This window comes from Rattus norvegicus, chromosome 8, assembly GCF_021556685.1.
Source record: "Rattus norvegicus strain SHRSP/BbbUtx chromosome 8, alternate assembly SHRSP_T2T, whole genome shotgun sequence".
Lineage (NCBI taxonomy): Eukaryota > Metazoa > Chordata > Mammalia > Rodentia > Muridae > Rattus > Rattus norvegicus.
This window is the reverse complement of record NC_141541.1, coordinates 105,067,757-105,086,438: the sequence shown is the minus strand read 5'-3', so window position 1 is coordinate 105,086,438 and position 18,682 is coordinate 105,067,757. Positions and strand designations below refer to the sequence as shown.

Below are 18,682 nucleotides of genomic sequence, written 5' to 3'. Positions count from 1 at the left end.
GCCTTTGGTACAGTTAAGTCTCCTAGTATCCTGTGTACCTCTTTTACACGTGCATTATTTTGTTTTTAAGATTTATTTATGTATATGCGCACACTGTCATTCTCTTCAGACACACCAGGAGAGGGCATCAGATCTCATTACAGATGGTTGTGAGCCACCATGTGGTTGTTGGGAACTGATCTCAGGACCTCTGGAGGAACAGTCAGTGCTCTTAACCGCTGAGCCATCTCTCCAGCCCTCAGTATGCACTCTTAAATGTTCTACATATACCACTTTGTTTTATCACACAGGATGCTTACACACACACACACACACACACACACACACACACACACACACACACATCTCAAGAGTAAAAGTTAATAAAATAGTTTTTATTCCTTCCCTTGAATATCTCTGGTTTGGTGTCTGCTGAGGTACCAGCACCTACCTGTCATTGCTTGCCCCAGATTACTCTTTTTCAACATATTCAAAAGCATAAATAATTTTCCATATCATTACAGAGTAGTTTTGGTCTCACAAACTTGGAAAATGTCTTAGGAAACCCAGAAGCCCTTCAAACATGCTTTTAAAATGGCCAGGTTAGAGGAATAAAGTTGGCAAGAACTAATTTTTATTTTCCTCTGAATTATGCTCCCAGTTGAGCAGAACCGGGCTCACTTTGCTCTGATTTTCAAGGCTTTACTCTGGGAGGTTCTGTTTGCACAGAATGTATATTAAGACATTTGCTTAAATTGCGCTCTGCTCGCCACACCATCAACATAGTCAGCATGCATCATGTTATAGCTACGGAGAGTACGAAGACGGCAAAATTGTTCCTGCACTTTGGGGACTTGCCAAGGAAAATACATGTGAACAAACATAACTGCTTCTGTCTCAGATGCTCTGACGTGGGTATGAACACACAACCAGAAATCCTAGAGGCCAGAGGCTGCTCAGATGAGCTATTCCTTGAGATGGGTGAGTCTAAAGACTGCCAAGGAGAGCTCCAGGCTGGAGAAGGAAGACCTTGAAGAGAAAGGAAGCAAGATGTACACAGAAAGTAGAGGTCTCCCAAAGCTTGTGACCGAGGCAGTCCATGAAAGGGGAGATACGATGATCGGACATCTGGGTGTGAGACAGGAAAGCCAAGGTGGAGAAGGGACTGCTGCCCCGTCCATTGGAATCCACCACGGACAGGAATCTGTTTAGTTTTCTTATAAGATAGACAATGCTGGAGCTGTGACTGTGGGTCAGTCAGTCTGTGGGATCCAAGTTTGACCCCATTACCCATGTAAGAACATTGGGCATGCTTGCATTCCCAGACTGAGGACAGACTCAGGTACCCTGGAACTTGCGTAGCCTAAAACAATGAGGGACCTTGTCTCAAAACATAAGGTAGATGGCTCCTTAGAGACAACACTGGAGATTGACCTCGAGCTCCACACGGACATACACACACATGCCAGGAAACCCCTAATATGTCCATCTGTGCACACACACATGAACACACATACACAAGGTAGTTAATTTGTTAGATTTATCTGTTTTAGACAGGTTCTCTCCCACATAGCTCCTCAGCATCCTAAGTACCGGCTAAGTGTGTAGCAAGGCACCTGGTCCTGCACAGTCCTGTTGTGGTGGGAAGCTTGAGCCTAGGTGCCATGCTTATACTGCCTGTGTGCGTTGGTTCTGTAGATCTGCAGTGTGGCAGGAGGCAAGCCAGCAGAAGAGTCCAAATACGCTGATCAACCAGAATTTCCCTGTGACAACTGCATACTCAAATAAGAGATATTTTATGTTAACACACCCAAAATTTTTATATTGAAGTTTATAGTACTATATATTCTGTTTACATATTAAGGCATGTAAATATAGGGTGACCGTTCATCTTTTTGGAATTGAGTCCCAGTGTGTGCTATTTCCCTGACATCATTAATTACACTTCTTTCTTTCTCTCATGTCCTGTTTTCGGTGCTGAATAATTCACCCTATTTCTATATTTGTACTTATAAAATAGAAGTATAATATATGATATATGTATATATTCATTTAAGTGTTCATATATATGCATACATTTCTCTCTATATATATATATGTATTTATATATTTTACAGGTGACTTTATTTTTATTTATTTATGGTTTTTCAAGACAGGGTTTCTGTGTAGCCCTAGCTGTCCTAAAACTTGCTGTGTAGACCAGGCTGGCCTCCAACTTAGAGAGATTCACCTGCCTCTATCTCTGTAGCACTGGGATTAAAGGCGTGCACCACCACTGCCCAGTAAAAGGTGCCTTTAAAAGTTATTCTGGATAAAATACAAACTTGGGGCTGATAAATGGCTGAACAAATATCAAGGCCCTTGTCAGGCAAGGCTGACAACCTGAGTTCCATCCCTGGGCGTCCACACAAGAATGAAGAGAAGGAACAATGCCACAAATGCGCACATGTGAACATGCGCACGCTCACACACAAACACACACATACGCACACACATATACACACACATACACACACATATACACACATACATACACATACACACATATACACACACATACACACACAAATACACACACATACACACATATACACACAGACATACACACACATAGACACACACATAGACACACACATAGACACACATGCACACACACACATACAAATACACACATACACACAGACACATACACACATACACACACACATACACATACATACACACATACACACACACACACAGTAAAGTAAAAAACAATAGACTCAGGAGAACAGCAGCACAGGAGGAGTGGTGACTGTTCTCTAGTTAACAGATTGTTTTTATATTGGCTCACTAAAATGTTTATATCTAGAATATTTTTATTAGCCTCTTAAAATATTTTTATTTTATGTGTATGGATGCTTTGTCTACATGTATGTCTGTCTACTGTATGTGTGTCTAGTGCCCACAGAGGCCAGAAGAGGGCATCATATTCCCCAGAACTGGCGTTAAGAACAGTTGTGGGCTGCCGTGTGGGTGCTGGGAATCAAACATGGGTTCTCTGGAAGAGCAGCCAGCGAAGTTAACTGCTGAGCCAGCCCCAGCCCCAGCCCCACCCCCAGCCCCACCCCCAGCCCCACCCCACCCCCAGCCCCACCCCCAGCCCCACCCCCACCCCCAGGCTCTTCAAGTTTCCATCATAGTAACACTGCTGAGAATGACAAACGTTGCATGAAGCTCTTTTTAGAAAACATTTTAGCAATTACACATAAATCAAATCTTCTTTCTGACTTACACTGTTCTAAAATCTATTGTGGGCCTTTTATCAGCAGAGGCCCCTGTGATTTCCGCTACTCTGTGAGAAATGTGGAGGGTTTGCCATGAAGTGCTTGCATCTGTAATATCAGAGAATACAGATGTTTACCTATGTCCTGCTTCCTTTGCTGCTCTTGTGACAAACAGTTCTCTCTATGTTAGACTGACAAGATCATTCAGCCCACACCACCCATACCCACAGCAGTTTAAGAGTGTGGTCAGTCTTAATTGTCAGCCTGATTGGATTGAGAAGTATGTAGGAAATTTGTAAGGCTGGAGATGCCTGAGAAAGGAGAAGGGGGGGACCGCACCTGAATGTGGGCAGGCCAGTGTGGGAGCTCGACTAGAGGAAAGCCCACTACCCAGGTTCTCTCTCTCTCTCTCTCTCTCTCTCTCTCTCTCTCTCTCTCTCTCTCTTTCTCTCTCCCCTCCCCTCCCCTCCCCTCCCCTCTCCTCTAACTCTCCTTCTCTCCCCTCCTCTCTCCTCTAACTCTCCTTCTCTCCCTTCCCCTCTCCTCTTCCTCTCCCTCTCTCCCTTCCCCCCTCCTCCTCCTCTTCCTCTCCCTTCCCCCCTCCTCCTCCTCTCTCTCTCCCCTCCCCTCCCCTCTCCTCTCCTCTAACTCTCCTTCTCTCCCCTCTAACTCTCCCTCTCTCCCTTCCCCTCTCCTCTTCCTCTCCCTCTCTCCCTTCCCCTCTCCTCCTCCCCTCTCTCTCTCCCTTCCCCTCTCCTCCCCTCTCTCTCTCCCTTCCCTCTCCTCCCTCTCTTCCTTCTTCCTCCCACCACCATCTGGGAGTTGCCCTGAACTGCCACCCTCTCTTCTACAATCAACTAAAGCCTTGGAACCATTGTTTCTTGCACATTTCACAACAGTGACAAGTCTAAAGAGAGTAACTTGTGCATGCTACATGCATAACATTTTTAAACCATCCAAGACCTGCCGGGGCCTTTCAGCTGTCTAACTTTGGAAACTGTGATGGGACTCATTGTCATAGACATGGAAACATACTTCCCTGGCCTACTGCTTTGTCTTCTCTTTGTTTGCCTTTAGTATTCCACAGGATTTGTTTTTAAAAACACTAGTCTAGTCTGGTTATAATAAAAGGGAAATCAAATAAAGAATAGGCTGATTCTCCCCAGGCAGTGTGTGGAAAGGAGGGAGGGTGTCCCTGGTGGTCAAACTCAGTTACAGACATTGCCACTCAGAAGAGAAACACCTCAGAGAAATCAGTTAGAATGGCTTCTTCCATTCTTGCTGCTTCTCTGAGCGAATAACCCTCACATAAAGGTACCATTCGCTTATGGGAAACTTTTAAAAATAAATTAATAAATTGTTTCTGCTTTATGAATTATGGTTGAATCAGATTATCAGGGTTATCTTTCAAAACATATAGAAGGGGCTGGGGATTTAGCTCAGTGGTAGAGTGCTTACCTAGGAAGCGCAAGGCCCTGGGTTCGGTCCCCAGCTCCGAAAAAAAGAACCAAAAAAAAAAAAAAACATATAGAAGAGGTTGAGGTTATGTCTCAATAGTGGACCCTCTTTGACCAGCATGTAGAGCTCAGAGATTCAGTCCTCAGCAGCACACACATACACACAGGCACACACAGGCACACAGGCACACACATACACACAGGCACACACATACACACAGGCACACACAGGCACATATACCAAATGAAGCCAGGTGTGTTGACACATGGCTTTACACCTACTACACAGGAAGCAGAGGCAGGCTGATCTTTGTGAACTCAATGCCAGCCTAGCCTACATAAACTAGTTCCAGGCCAGAAGAGCTTGAGCTGTGACTCACCTCGCACGTGTGATAGCCTGGCTTTAATCTTTACATCATAGAGTATCAAGGGAGGACACTTGGAAGAAGACAGAGGTAGGTGGGTCTCTGAGTTCAAGGCCAGCTTTGGCTAGATAACAAGTTGCAAGCTAGTTGAGGCAAAATAGTAAGACCTTGTATTCAGGGGAGAAAGTCTGATGAAATGTGGCTGCTTCTAAAAGACCATGATGTCGCTCTGCTCTAGAGTCTCCGTGCAGCAGCTGCAAGTGGAGACACCCTTTCTGGGTGGACATACAGAAACTTGCCCTCCCCATATTTGGACACATACACATAGCCAAGGCTTTGCAGAAGGCAGGGGAAGGAATCCTGGGAGGATTTCCAACTACAGCTATTTGCAATGGCATGAGAAACAGTCTGGGGCAAGAAGAAGGCTGGCCTTCTGTTGACTTCCAAGTCTTAGGAATAACAACAGGATAAGATAAATGCCTGAGTTCTTAAGTGAAGAAAAAAAAAAACAAAACAGTTTTCCAGAAGTAGCACATAGCCTAGAAATGACTAAGTCGCTGATGGGAGGCCCCTGACCATTTGTTTCTTGTTTCAGATGACAGTCATGTCCCTCTCCAGGGACCTCAAGGACGACTTTCACAGTGACACGGTGCTCTCCATCCTAAATGAGCAGCGCATTCGGGGCATCTTATGTGATGTCACCATCATTGTGGAGGACACCAAGTTTAAAGCCCACAGCAATGTCCTGGCCGCCTCAAGCCTTTATTTCAAAAACATCTTTTGGAGCCATACGATCTGTATTTCCAGTCATGTCCTAGAGCTGGATGATCTGAAAGCCGAAGTGTTTACAGAGATTCTTAATTACATCTACAGCTCCACCGTGGTGGTCAGGAGACAGGAAACCGTCACTGACCTTGCAGCTGCAGGGAAAAGGCTGGGAATATCATTCTTAGAGGACCTTAGTGACCGCAACTTCTCAAATTCCCCAGGTCCTTACGTAGTTTGCATCACTGAAAAGGGCGTGGTTAAAGAAGAAAAAAATGAAAAAAGGCACGAAGAGCCAGCTGTCACTAATGGGCCCAGGATCACAAACGCATTTTCCATCATTGAGACGGAAAATAGCAATAGCATGTTTTCTCCCCTGGACTTGAGGGCAAGCTTCAAAAAAGTGTCAGATGCCATGAGAACCACTAGCCTTTGCCAGGAGAGAGCCAGTGTCTGCCCCGAGGCAGAGCCTGTCCGCACGCTTGCCGAACACTCATATGCCGTTTCTTCCATCACTGAGGCCTACAGGAGTCAGCCTCTGAGGGAACATGACAGCAGCAGTTCATCTGGTAAAACGGGAAAAGAAAATGGCGAAGCTCTCACCACAAAAGCAAAGCCATGCCGAAAGCCAAAGACCCAAACCCAGGATTCTGACTCAACCACAGAGAACATGCCACTCCCTCTAGTAACCTGCCCAGAGGTGAATCAAGAAAGAAGCCCACAGCCAGCTCCAATTCTGTCACACTCAGAACCTCCCAGCAGTGAAGGAGATGTCCATTTTCCCAGAGAAGATGAAAACCAGCCCTCTGAGACTCCTGGTCCCCCAGCAGCAGAGGTCCCGCCCCTCGTTTATAATTGTAGCTGCTGCTCCAAATCCTTCGACAGCAGCACACTGCTCGGGGCCCACATGCAGCTGCACAAGCCGACGCAGGACCCCTTTGTGTGCAAGTACTGCAACAAGCAGTTCACCACCCTCAACAGGCTGGACCGGCACGAGCAGATCTGCATGAGGTCGAGCCACATGCCCATGCCAGGAGGAAACCAACCCTTCTTAGAAAACTACCCCACCATTGGACAAGATGGAGGTTCATTCACAAGCCCAGATTCATTGGTGCCAGAAAGTAGGATTGGTGAACTATCCAGCGCTGGGAGTGCCTTGTCAGACGCGGACCACATGGTGAAATTTGTGAATGGGCAGATGCTTTACAGCTGCGTTGTGTGCAAACGTAGCTATGTGACTTTGTCCAGCCTCCGGAGGCACGCAAATGTCCACTCGTGGAGAAGAACGTACCCTTGTCATTACTGCAACAAGGTCTTCGCACTGGCTGAGTACAGGACACGACATGAGATCTGGCACACTGGAGAGAGGCGGTACCAGTGCATTTTCTGTCTTGAAACGTTTATGACCTACTACATACTGAAAAACCATCAGAAGTCTTTTCATGCCATAGATCACAGACTCTCCATCAGTAAAAAAACAGCAAATGGAGGCTTGAAGCCCACCGTCTACCCATACAAACTTTACAGGCTCTTGCCTATGAGATGCAAGCGGGCACCTTATAAGAGCTACCGGAATTCTTCCTATGAAAGTGCTCAAGGAAACCGTCAAAGGAATGAATCCCCACCTGACACCTTCGTCATTCCGAATCTGCCAAGCTCTGAAATGCCCACACTGAACTTCCAAGATGGCAGAAACTCGTTGACCAGCAGCCCTGCCATCCCAGTGGAAACACCTTCATGGCAGGGTACACCCACTTCTGCCAAAGTAAAAAATGCAGAAGGCCTCAAATGGAGGAAGCAGGCACTGAAAACCGATCTCGTCGATTCGGCTGAGGTGTCGATTTCTTCCATTGGAAACTCTGTCAGCACCACCCTGCAGGCAGAGCCCGTGTGTGTTTCGAGTGGGGAGCACTCGGCCTCCGTGATCAGCTACAGCGGCTCGGTGCCCTCTGTCATTGTGCACAGCAGCCAGTTCTCGTCGGTGATCAAGCACAGCAATGCCATTGCCTGCCTGGCCAACAGCAACCACCAGTCCCCTTCACAGCCTGTGGCGAGTCCGTCCCTGATCAAGGATAGCAAGCCTGAGGCAGATAAAGCCAGTAAACTCGCAAGCAGACCCAAAAACTCTAAGGAGAAAAAGAAAACCGTTCCATGTAACAGGGGAGAAATAACAGAGGAGGCAAAATATGTTGCTGATCTCGGAGGATCTTCGGGCAAAACCACAAATGTCGTCGAAGAAACCAGTAAGATTGAAACTTATATAGCAAAACCCGCTCTGCCCGGCACCTCCACAAATAGCAATGTTGCACCCCTTTGCCAAATAACAGTGAAAATTGGGAACGAAGCCATCGTGAAAAGGCATATCCTTGGGTCTAAGCTGTTTTACAAAAGAGGGAGAAAACCCAAGTATCAAATGCAGGAAGAGACATTGCCTCGGGAGAGTGACCCCGAAACCCGTGGAGACAGCCCTCTTGGGCTCTGCCAAGCTGACTGTGTGGAGATGAGTGAAGCATTTGATGAAGTGAGTGACCAGGACTCCACCGATAAGCCGTGGCGCCCATACTACAACTACAAGCCCAAGAAGAAATCCAAACAGTTAAGAAAAATAAGGAAAGTCAAGTGGAGGAAGGAACGAGGGAGCAGAAGCCCCGTGGGTCGGCGCAGGTATCCAGCTGAGCTGGATCGCGCAGAGATGGGTCGGCGCAGGTACCCAGCTGAACTAGATCGCTGCGCAGAGGTGAAATTGCCCCCAGATAAGGCCTCTGAAGAAGAGGAGAATAAAGAGATGCCCAAGCTGCAGTGCGAGCTCTGTGACGGTGACAAAGCAGCAGGGGCGGGAGCCGAAGGCAAGCCCCACCAGCATCTCACTCTGAAGCCTTACATCTGCGAGCTCTGTGCGAAGCAGTTCCAGAGCTCCTCCACGCTCAAGATGCACATGAGATGCCACACTGGCGAGAAGCCCTACCAGTGCAAGACCTGTGGGCGGCGCTTCTCAGTGCAGGGCAACCTACAGAAGCACGAGCGCATTCACCTGGGCGTGAAGGAGTTCATCTGTCAGTATTGTAACAAGGCTTTCACGCTGAACGAGACGCTCAAGATCCACGAAAGAATCCACACAGGGGAGAAGCGTTACCACTGTCAGTTCTGCTTTCAGGGTTTCTTATATCTCTCCACAAAAAGGAACCACGAGCGGAGGCATGTCCGGGAGCATGACGGGAAAGGCTTTGCTTGCTTCCAGTGCCCCAAAATATGCAAAACAGCTGCTGCCCTCAGAATGCACCAAAAGAAGCACTTATTCAAGACCTTGACTAAGCAAGAGGAAACAGATGACCTTTGCCACGAAAACTCCGATCTCTTGGAGAGTCAACCTTGCACTGATTCGGAAGACAGCGACCAAAAGGATGACATAAAAAAACCTTTGCTGAAAATGTCCTTTGAGTGACAACAGTTAGAAAGGTCTTCAAAATTGTTTGTGATTTTTTTATTTTTAGTTTTTTAAGTTTTTTTAAGCTTAGTTTTGTTCACATAATATTCTCAAAGGATGGGGGGTTGTTAATTTTCCTTTGTGTAAACTCCCCCAAAAAAGGATCCTAACAACTATTTTGGGTTTTATCATTCACTCTACACAGAATGCATAAAAACAAACTAGCTGAATCCTCTAACGACCGAGTATTTTGTGAAGGCTAATGAAGTTCTGAGCTGTGGGATTTTGAACAGTGGAAAGAGCAGCTGGATTTTAGCCTAATTTAAGCCTTTCTCTCGCGCACTAATGAGGTCTGCTGAACTGTTGTTAGTCACTGGAGAGAGTAAGGGTCAGGATCGTGCAGATGGCATCTTTGAGACATGCTAAACGAGCTATGACAGTATTTATTGCCATTGAGTTTCTGCACTATTAATCTTTGGTAAACTGATGGGTATTTACAAAATATCTAACAATATAACTGAACATATGTAATGGGTAACCTAAAGTAGGACATTCTCATATCACCTAGAGACACTTTTCTGCAGCATAAACCTTGTAAAGTACGTATATGAATCACTATAACGTTTAGCTGTCTGTCTGTCCCTAGTAGAGAACCACAAGAGCAATAGACCTCAGATAACACGGACTGCTGTAGAAATCAGTAGAACATTTGGAATCTGGCTGACGAGCATGTGTGTGCTTCTCGATGGAGTGCTGTGCTGTTCTCCTGAAGTATGGCTGAGCTGTTAGTTGAACTGGTCCACTCAAGTCACACAGAACATAGGTCATGCCTTATCTATGAGAAAACCTTCCTAGACTTACCTGAGATTACCTATGCCACACAGTCCTCTGCAGTGGCCTCACCTCAGAATGAAGAATGATCACATTCTTCAGAACTCTGCAGTCTTCCAGTCATCCCAAGGCCATGGATGTTGGGGGGCTATCCCACCCAACTTCTGTGGTCAAATAATCCTGGTCCCTCCCATTCCACTGAAGCAGCAGCTGGAGGCTGAGGGAGAGACACACCTCTGTGGTAATCAATCTCAGTCCCTTGGAAAGGCCGAAAGCCTGATTCCTCAGGTTTACATCTCCTTGGAGCTAATGCAGCACACAGGTACATAGTAGTGAAAAGGGCCACAGACTCCTTACCCCCACTGATAACATGAGGACAGGGGGACCTGATGCCTCCAACAGCAGCATTGTTTTTGAGGGATGGGGAGATAGAATGTGGAATGACAGTGTTCTGCCCCTTACAAACATGACTCGAAACACCCACAAAGCCAGATGCCCCTCCTTCGTGTTCGCAGACATTAGCTCCCTGTTAAAGCCCCACTTTTACTTCTAAATCCTTCTTTATACTGACTCAGACTGTCAACATTGCCCTCAAAAGTCTCCTTGCCCTACAGGTATTTTTTCATGGGAACTAGGGTCCTGGAAAGCTGGAACTCAAAAGATTCTTACTGTTAACACTGGCAGAATAGGAGGGAGGGAGAACACAGCCTACCCTTCCAGCACCAGAATGGGCAAAACTCAGAACAGGTTAAGTAGCCGTTCCTGCTCGTTGGATTGAGTAGGTGGAAAGCCAAGGCTGGAAGGTTATCAGAGGACTCTGGTTTCTCCCACCCAGTGTTGTGTTGCCTCCACGAAGAAGGCTTAGCATGGTTTGGGGTAGGCAACATTTAAACACCCAGAAAAAAGGACATGATTCAAGGTGACCTTTATACTGTAGCACTTTGCTGTTACCCGCAATATGTATCTGCATTTGTCATTTGTTCATCTCCCTTTACCTACATACAGTATTATATACTAGAGGACATGGGGAAACGCAAGCAATTGAACTTTGTTTTGTCCATTGTATATATGTGCACCCACACCATTTGAGTTTTATTGAAGTAGTCACAAAGGGCTTATGAAAATCACTTTTGAATTAATAACCAGATGACAAGCAATCCTGTGATCCACTAATTTGTTTTATCTCAGTTATGATTATAAAACAATTATGGATTTAAGTTGTTTTGATTTAACTACAAATAAAGTTATATGTATTGATGTCTCCCATCAATATGTGGATATTTTTTAAGTGGACTTGTATGCTGATAATTCTAGACCAAAGTAAATATGGCAGAATATTTATACATACAAATAATTTTGCAAATATTTTCTATAATTGTATTATTCATTTAAAATGTTGATAGCTTGTGTTAGTTTCAGGGAGGGGGTGTATATTTTGATAAAATACTTGACTTTGTAATTCTGTATATTCTATACAATTTATAGCAGAGCCATTTTAAGACAACTGGTTACATTTTTTTGTTGATTGTGTAAATGTTATGAGTGGTGTTTAAGTATGCATCAAGTACATAATGACCAAGTAGAATTAAAGTGTAAACAGTGAACATACTGTATGCTGTAAAGATATATTGTAACTTGCTGTTTTTAGCATCTGTATTTTGGTTAGGAAATATGATTAAATGCAGATGTTAAGGGTTGGAAAGGTCTAATTTTATTTTTAGAAATAATGAATATAAATTTGTTTTGCTTGATTAAAATAGCTCATTCCTATATTAAGTCTCTTTTTTTATGACTTGCTGTTAATTGTTTTGTGTAGCTATTTCTTCTTTGTGAGTCATGGCTCTGTTACATACAGTACTCTGTCAGTGTAATTGTTTCCTTGCTTACGTGTCATGGGACCTACATGCTTAGGACTCATAAACTGATATCAAAATAGGGGCCAGACATGGTGGCAGATTTGTTTAATCCCAGCACTCAGAAGGCAGAGGCAGGCAGAACTGAGTATGAAGCCAGCTGGTCTACATAATGAATTCCAGGCCAGCCAGAGCCACCAAAACAAAAACAAGTCAACCACACACACACATACTCACACACACACACACACAACACACACACATACACACATACAGACACACACACAGACTCACACACACTCACAGATACACACAGACAGACACACACACACACATACACATACAGACACACATACAGACACACACGCACACACACACACCCCTGACTAAGACATGAAATGCTTCTAGTAAATGAGTGTTGGGGATGAGCCTGGTGTTGCGGTACCTCAAAGCAAAATTCTCACTTGGAAGTATTACAGAGAACATATTTACTGAACCCCGACCTTAGCACTGTCTTTGGATCTAGGCATTCATTATTAACCCCCAGCTCTGAAGGGAACCCCCTTCCCTGTCTTGTAGTGACTTTGAGACATTCCCACAGCTAGGCAGGGGATTTGAACTTTCTTGGCTGTTTCAAGGAAAATGCTAATAATACACCAGAGAGGGAGGGGACAAGACAAAGTCGTGCAGCTTTGGGCTGTTCTAGAGCAGTGGTTCTCAACCTTCCTAATGCGGGACCCTTTAATACAGTTCCTCATGCCGTAGTGATCCCCAGCCATACCATTATTTTCACTGCTACTGCATAACTGTAATTTCGCTACTCCTATGAATTGCAATATAAATATGTGTTTTCTGATGGTCTTGGGTGACCATCAGACGGAAAGGGTCCGTCGACCCTCAAAGGTTTCACGGCAGTTGAGAACCACTGTTTTGTAGATGGTGGTGAAATGGGCTTGAAGGAGGCTGTTTCCAGATTGGTGTCATGTGTCCTGAGTGCTGAGTAGCCCCATAAAACCTGCTTCGAAGACAATGGTGTGACGTTATGATTTCATGCCGCTATCAGCTGGCAATATGCCACATGAGAAGAGTCCCATTGCCACAGACTAACCTTAGCTGATTATCCTGTGCCAAACGCAGGCAGTCATGAAGGGAAATGTGGAAAGAGGGTTCCAAACTCAGCAAATAACAGTCCACCAACACAAATTCAGATTTTCTTTTTTACACTTGCTAGTGGCTACTTGTATCATCACTTTTCTATTTGAAGGGCAAACAAACCAGATTTACCCCCAAATTGGTCACTGTTATTACTGCTTTTAAGAAAATGCATTATTTAGTTGTATAAACATTTTCAATAAACAGTTTGTTGCCGGGTGTGGTGGCTCATACCTTTGATTGAGACCAGTCTGATCTACACAGTGAGTTTCAGGACAGCCAAGGCTATTCAGAGAGACCCTGTCCCAAAAAGCTAGAGCTGGTAATGATTAAGAAAGTATCCACATTAAAAGCATTTAAAACAGGTCAGGTGAGGCAACACCATTGCTCCATATTTTTAAACATGTCTTAGTCATCACCTTGTTGGTGTAGCTTCATTATCCTCACTCTCCACAGTGACAAGAATGTTTCCACTTTGATTTTTGTCTATATCTGAGAACATTTTACCTTCTCTCACATCAAACTCTGGCCATCTAATGACTTTACTTTCTGATAGGAATTCTTTTTCCCTCCCTAGTTTACACCCTTTGACCCCAGTTGCTCCCTGCAATATGGTCACTGAGCAGGTATGGTGGCATGCAGTAATCTCTCCAATTATAGACAGTGGGCGAAATAGTCATAGCCTAGTCATAATAGAATTGCTATATGTATTCATTAGCAATAGCAAAGCTGTCAATTCTTTTAAATGTTTTTGTGTGCCAAGGAGATGGCTTAGTAAAAGCACCTGCAGTCAACTCTGACCACTGGATTTGATCCCCGAGACCCACATGGTAGAAGGAGAGGACTGGAGGATGTCCTCTGACCTCCACAGAAGCTGTGGCAGAACACACACGCACACACGCACACACACACGGTTAAAAATAATATAAATAAATCTTAAAATAGCCTATTCTCATAACTGCCACTTTTAATAATTTGAATGAGACTCCATTGAGGTCTGCGGCATAACTTTCTGATCAGTAGATTGTCCTCACCATTTCTCCCCCTTTTAAATTTAGTCGTAAGGAAATGAGGCTGCTCACAATGTAGGAATGAGGAAGAAAACGTCCTCCCTGGAGCCACATTCTTCCATTAGGAAGCACACAGTGAAGACATTGAGTATATTTTTGAAGATGAATTTAATAGTTGGTGGCATTTAGGTACCAGAAGGTAAGAAAAACAGAGCAAGGCTAACTCTCTCAGTTTTCAACTTCAGCAATTGGAAGAATGGGGTCGCTTACGGACCACGCTAGTTACGTGGTCAGAGTCAAATGAGACTGGCGTCAAGTTACTGAAGCACGGCTGAGTTAGGTACTGAAAATCCAGGAGAAGCAGAAAGCAGTTTTCACGATCCACAGGGAAACATACTAAAAATAGGAGTGACGCTACCACTGTAAAGTGCTATGAGGAAGAGGTGCTTGGTGCTAGGAAGACAGCTAATGGGGCAGTATGCCCTGGTTCAGTGGTTCTCAACCTACGGGTTGTGATCCTTTGGGAGTCAAATATCCCTTCACAGGGGCTGCTCATGAGATACCCTGCATATTATATATTTGCATTACAATTCATAACAGTCACAACATTATAGTTAGAAAGTAGCAATGGAAATAAATTTATGGTTGGGGATCACCACAACATGAGGGGCTGTATTAAAGGGTCACAGAATCAGGAAGGCTGAAAGCCCTAGTTTAAACCTCGAGGAAAACCGACCTTGAAGAAGTAACATTTGAGCTGATATTTGAAAGATGAGTGACAGCTAACAAGGAGAGGAGTTCTGGGCCCAGGCAATGGTTGTGTGCTGAGGTCCGCCTCTGGAGAGGTCACAGTGCATGAGAGGTCATCCTGACGAGAATTCGGGGCCTGAGATCAATCTCGGGATGACAGGGCCTTTGTGCTGTAGCTCTGGATCTGGATCTGTGAAGAGCAACACGGAGGCACTTAGGTTAGACATGTGTCTCAGTGCTTGCCTGGCAGGTGTGAGCCCCTGCATTCAATCCAAAGGGTGGAAAGAAGAAAAAAGAAGGGAGAGATGGAGGGGAGGGTGGAGAAATAGAAGAAAGAGTAGGACCCTGAGTTCAAGCCCAGCGTGGTCTACACATTGAGTTTTAGGCCAGCCAGGACTACATAGTGAAACCCTGTCTCAAAAAAAAAAAAAAAAAAAAAAAAAAAGCCACAGTGGCTGAATGTAGAAATTGCCTTGGGGACGGTGGCTAGAAACAGCCGTTAGGAAGTGACTGAGCTAAAGGCGATAGTGACTTAGATTGTATGTCACTGCAGAGACAGTGGGAAGAATGGAGAAGAGCTGAGAGATACTTAGGAGGTAGAATCGGCGGGACTTGGTGTTGAGTTGGATTTGAGACGCTAGGGTTAAGGAGGGATCAGGGATCATCTTTTGGTTTTAGAAGGATTCAAACCGGAAATGAAAGACGTCTCCCATGAAACTTATAAGAAAAAGAAGCCAGAGTTCTAGAGAACTCCAGTATTTGAAAGATGAGTCAGAGAAATGTCCCACTCAGCGGAGTGGCATATGAGAAAGGCCCGCGCTTAGAAGCGCGTCAGAATCTGCAGGACAAACCAGTATCTGCAGAGTTCTCTCCGTGCCCTATGCGGTAGGATATAGCAAAATCCCGAAGTCTAGCAATCAACTATAGCCCCTGGTCCCCCTAGTGGTAGGACAAGGAAATGACATGTCCTAGAAAAGATTACCTCACAGGAGCAACCAGACATTGCCAGAGAGAAGCCAGTCAACCAACCTGAGACCACGTACAACAGGAGGATAGAACATATCTAATTAAGACCTTTTAGCCCTGTTTAGAACTTTCAAATATCCAGACGTATAATATACAGGACTCCATCTGTATTCTTGTCCTGTAAATTTGGGTTTAGGGAGGAACAGGCTGTCACCACTTCCGCAAAAGCGAGCTAGCCCTTTCTCCACTGTATGTCTGTATAGAAGCTGCTGACCATATTAAAATGGTCTCTTCTGGCCAAAGCGTCATTTCTCAACACTTAATACGATGGTTTCTGCATCCAGTGCTGTTGAGAAACAGAGTCTCAGACCTCTGCTTCTCTTTGTGTGGGGTCTCACTGCTACTCTGTGGGATGACGTCGAGTATGTGCTGTTGACATGACCATAATTGTCATTGTTGTCATGGACCTCAATGCCTCACACGCACGGAAATGATGAAGCCTTCCCTTTATCCTGGTGCAGGTATTGATAGTATGAGCAGTAAACCATGGACTACGGTTTCCTCCTCCCCAATGTTTATGGCCTGAGACAGCTCCCCCATAGACGAGCTCCTACCAGGATAAGCTAAATCTGCTTCCTCATTAAGATAGATAGATGGATAGATAGATAGATAGATAGATAGATAGATAGATAGATAGATAGGTAGGTAGGTAGATAGATAGATAGATAGATAGATAGATAGATAGATAGATGGATAGATAGATGGGTAGATAGATAGATAGATAGATAGATAGATAGATAGATAGATAGATAGATAGATAGATAGATAGATGGGTAGGTAGATAGATAGATAGATAGATAGATAGATAGATAGATAGATAGATAGATGGGTAGATAGATAGATAGATAGATAGATAGATAGATAGATAGATAGATAGATAGATAGATGGGTAGGTAGGTAGATAGATAGATAGATAGATAGATAGATGGATAGGTAGGTAGGTAGGTAGATAGATAGATAGATAGATAGATAGATAGATAGATAGATAGATAGATGGATAGGTAGGTAGGTAGGTAGGTAGGTAGATAGATAGATAGATAGATAGATAGATAGATAGATAGATGGATAGATAGATAGATAGATAGATATCCATTTCCTCAATTCAGATGTATAAAATGAATGTACTGTTTCTGGGCTGCTGCTCCATGGAAGCATACAGCCCACCTGATCTCAGATTTTCTGTATGCATGTCTGTGTGTCTGCTCTTTCTTCAAAGATTCCCTCGTTGCTCCAATTGGGTCAACCCCACAGCCATTCAGGTCTTGGTATGCTCTCTGGGGAAATCCATCCTCAACTCAACCTCTGCCAACACGCAGGAGCCTCAAGAAGAGTGAAGCCCAGGCCCAGTTTCCCCAGTACCGTCCTCCAAGTACCTGTTCAGTGACATCACAATGAGATGCCCACTGAACACCGGATCTGCCATTCAGCCTGACCAACAACCCAGTTTGCCCAAGACTGAGGCTGCTTCCAGCATGCAAAACTTTCAGCACGAAAACTGACAAATGGGGATGGATGTTTGGCTGTGGTAATGGGAAGTTTCTCTAGAAAGGTGTGGCTCAGGGAGAGGAACTAGCAGTCATTAAAGGAAGGAGAAGTCACCCGGAACTTAAGTGAATGAAAAGCAACTGGGCCACACAGAATGCGTCCTGTCTGTACACGTCTGAGCTGGGAGAATAGAGGGGATCCCCACGGGCCCCACTTGCAGACCCTACTGGAATCCTTCAGTCAATTCACATAGCTCCATCCACTCCCAATTCTCTGAAGAGCTGAGTGGCTCCTGGCTGCCCACATAAGGCATTTCCCCCAGAATTTTTAAGAGTCCACTTTAAGCAAAAGTGCTGGCCTTTCCAAGTCTTCTTCTGTGGGTTTTCCTGATGAGCTCTTTCTTATTTTGCTATGAGGAAAGCCCCCTAAAGTTCCTTCACAAGCCACCCTGACCCTCTTCTTCAACAGCCCTGCTTTCCAAGCAGATCTGAAATCAGAGTCAGGTGACCGGGGCTTGAGTGGGACCTTACCGAGAGCTTCTCGGATGCCAGAGACAGAAGCCGTTGTTCAGCATAAGGAAAGGATTATATGTCTGGCCTTGTGTGATATGATCAGTGACACCCTGAATGTAGATGGAAGGTCCCATGAGGACCTTAATGGAGCTGAAGATTTCTCAGCATCTAGTGACCCAGTTGCCATCAGAATGTCAAGACCAGTGTCACTCAGGTCTTATGGTCACACTGGCATGAGCACTCCTACATCACTGACTATACTACATACACACACACACACACACACACACACACACACACACACACACACACACATGCTGTATACACACTTACATAAAAAAACAGGGTAACACAATTCTCTGTGATGCACAATAGTTGATGATGACCATAAACTACTGACTGGGTCACTTTTTCTCATCACATGGCCAAATACGGGGACTACTTGACAGAGTCAGGGGTGTGGTCTGTCCATATCTGGTGGATCAGGAAGCAGAAAAGTCCCAACTAAAAGCAGTCCTCAAAGGCCCAAGCCCAGGAGCACACCTCTAGGGCTTACAATCTCCTGGAATGGCACCACCATCTAGGGACCGGAAGCTTATGGAGGGCATTTCAGACTCAAAGTGTAACATCTGTGTTGCTGGGTGTCTAGTATACTGTACTTTTTGCGGTGATTTTTAGAGTGTGTTTGTGTTTGTTAAAGTTTGCTGTAAGACCAGCAACGGCCTCATATTTCTCATGGTCACCATTTTCCCCCAGTGCATCAAGAGGCCACATCCAGCAATTAACCTGTACTATCTAAGTCTGTGC

The 18,682-nt window shown here is 44.9% G+C and overlaps 1 protein-coding gene across 7 annotated transcripts in view; it reads left to right on the top strand.

Moving 5' to 3' along the window:
* The window catches only part of Zbtb38 (zinc finger and BTB domain containing 38), a 35,343-nt gene extending 23,486 nt beyond the window's left edge, over positions 1-11,857 (top strand). For 6 of the 7 annotated variants that reach the window (NM_001436514.1, NM_001436515.1, NM_001436517.1 and 3 more), the window contains 1 exon segment: positions 5,663-11,857. In NM_001436514.1, coding sequence (NP_001423443.1) covers positions 5,663-9,274 — 3,612 coding nt within the window. In that variant the 3' untranslated portion in view covers positions 9,275-11,857. 7 annotated transcript variants of the gene reach the window in all.
* The last annotated feature ends 6,825 nt before the right edge of the window (positions 11,858-18,682 follow it).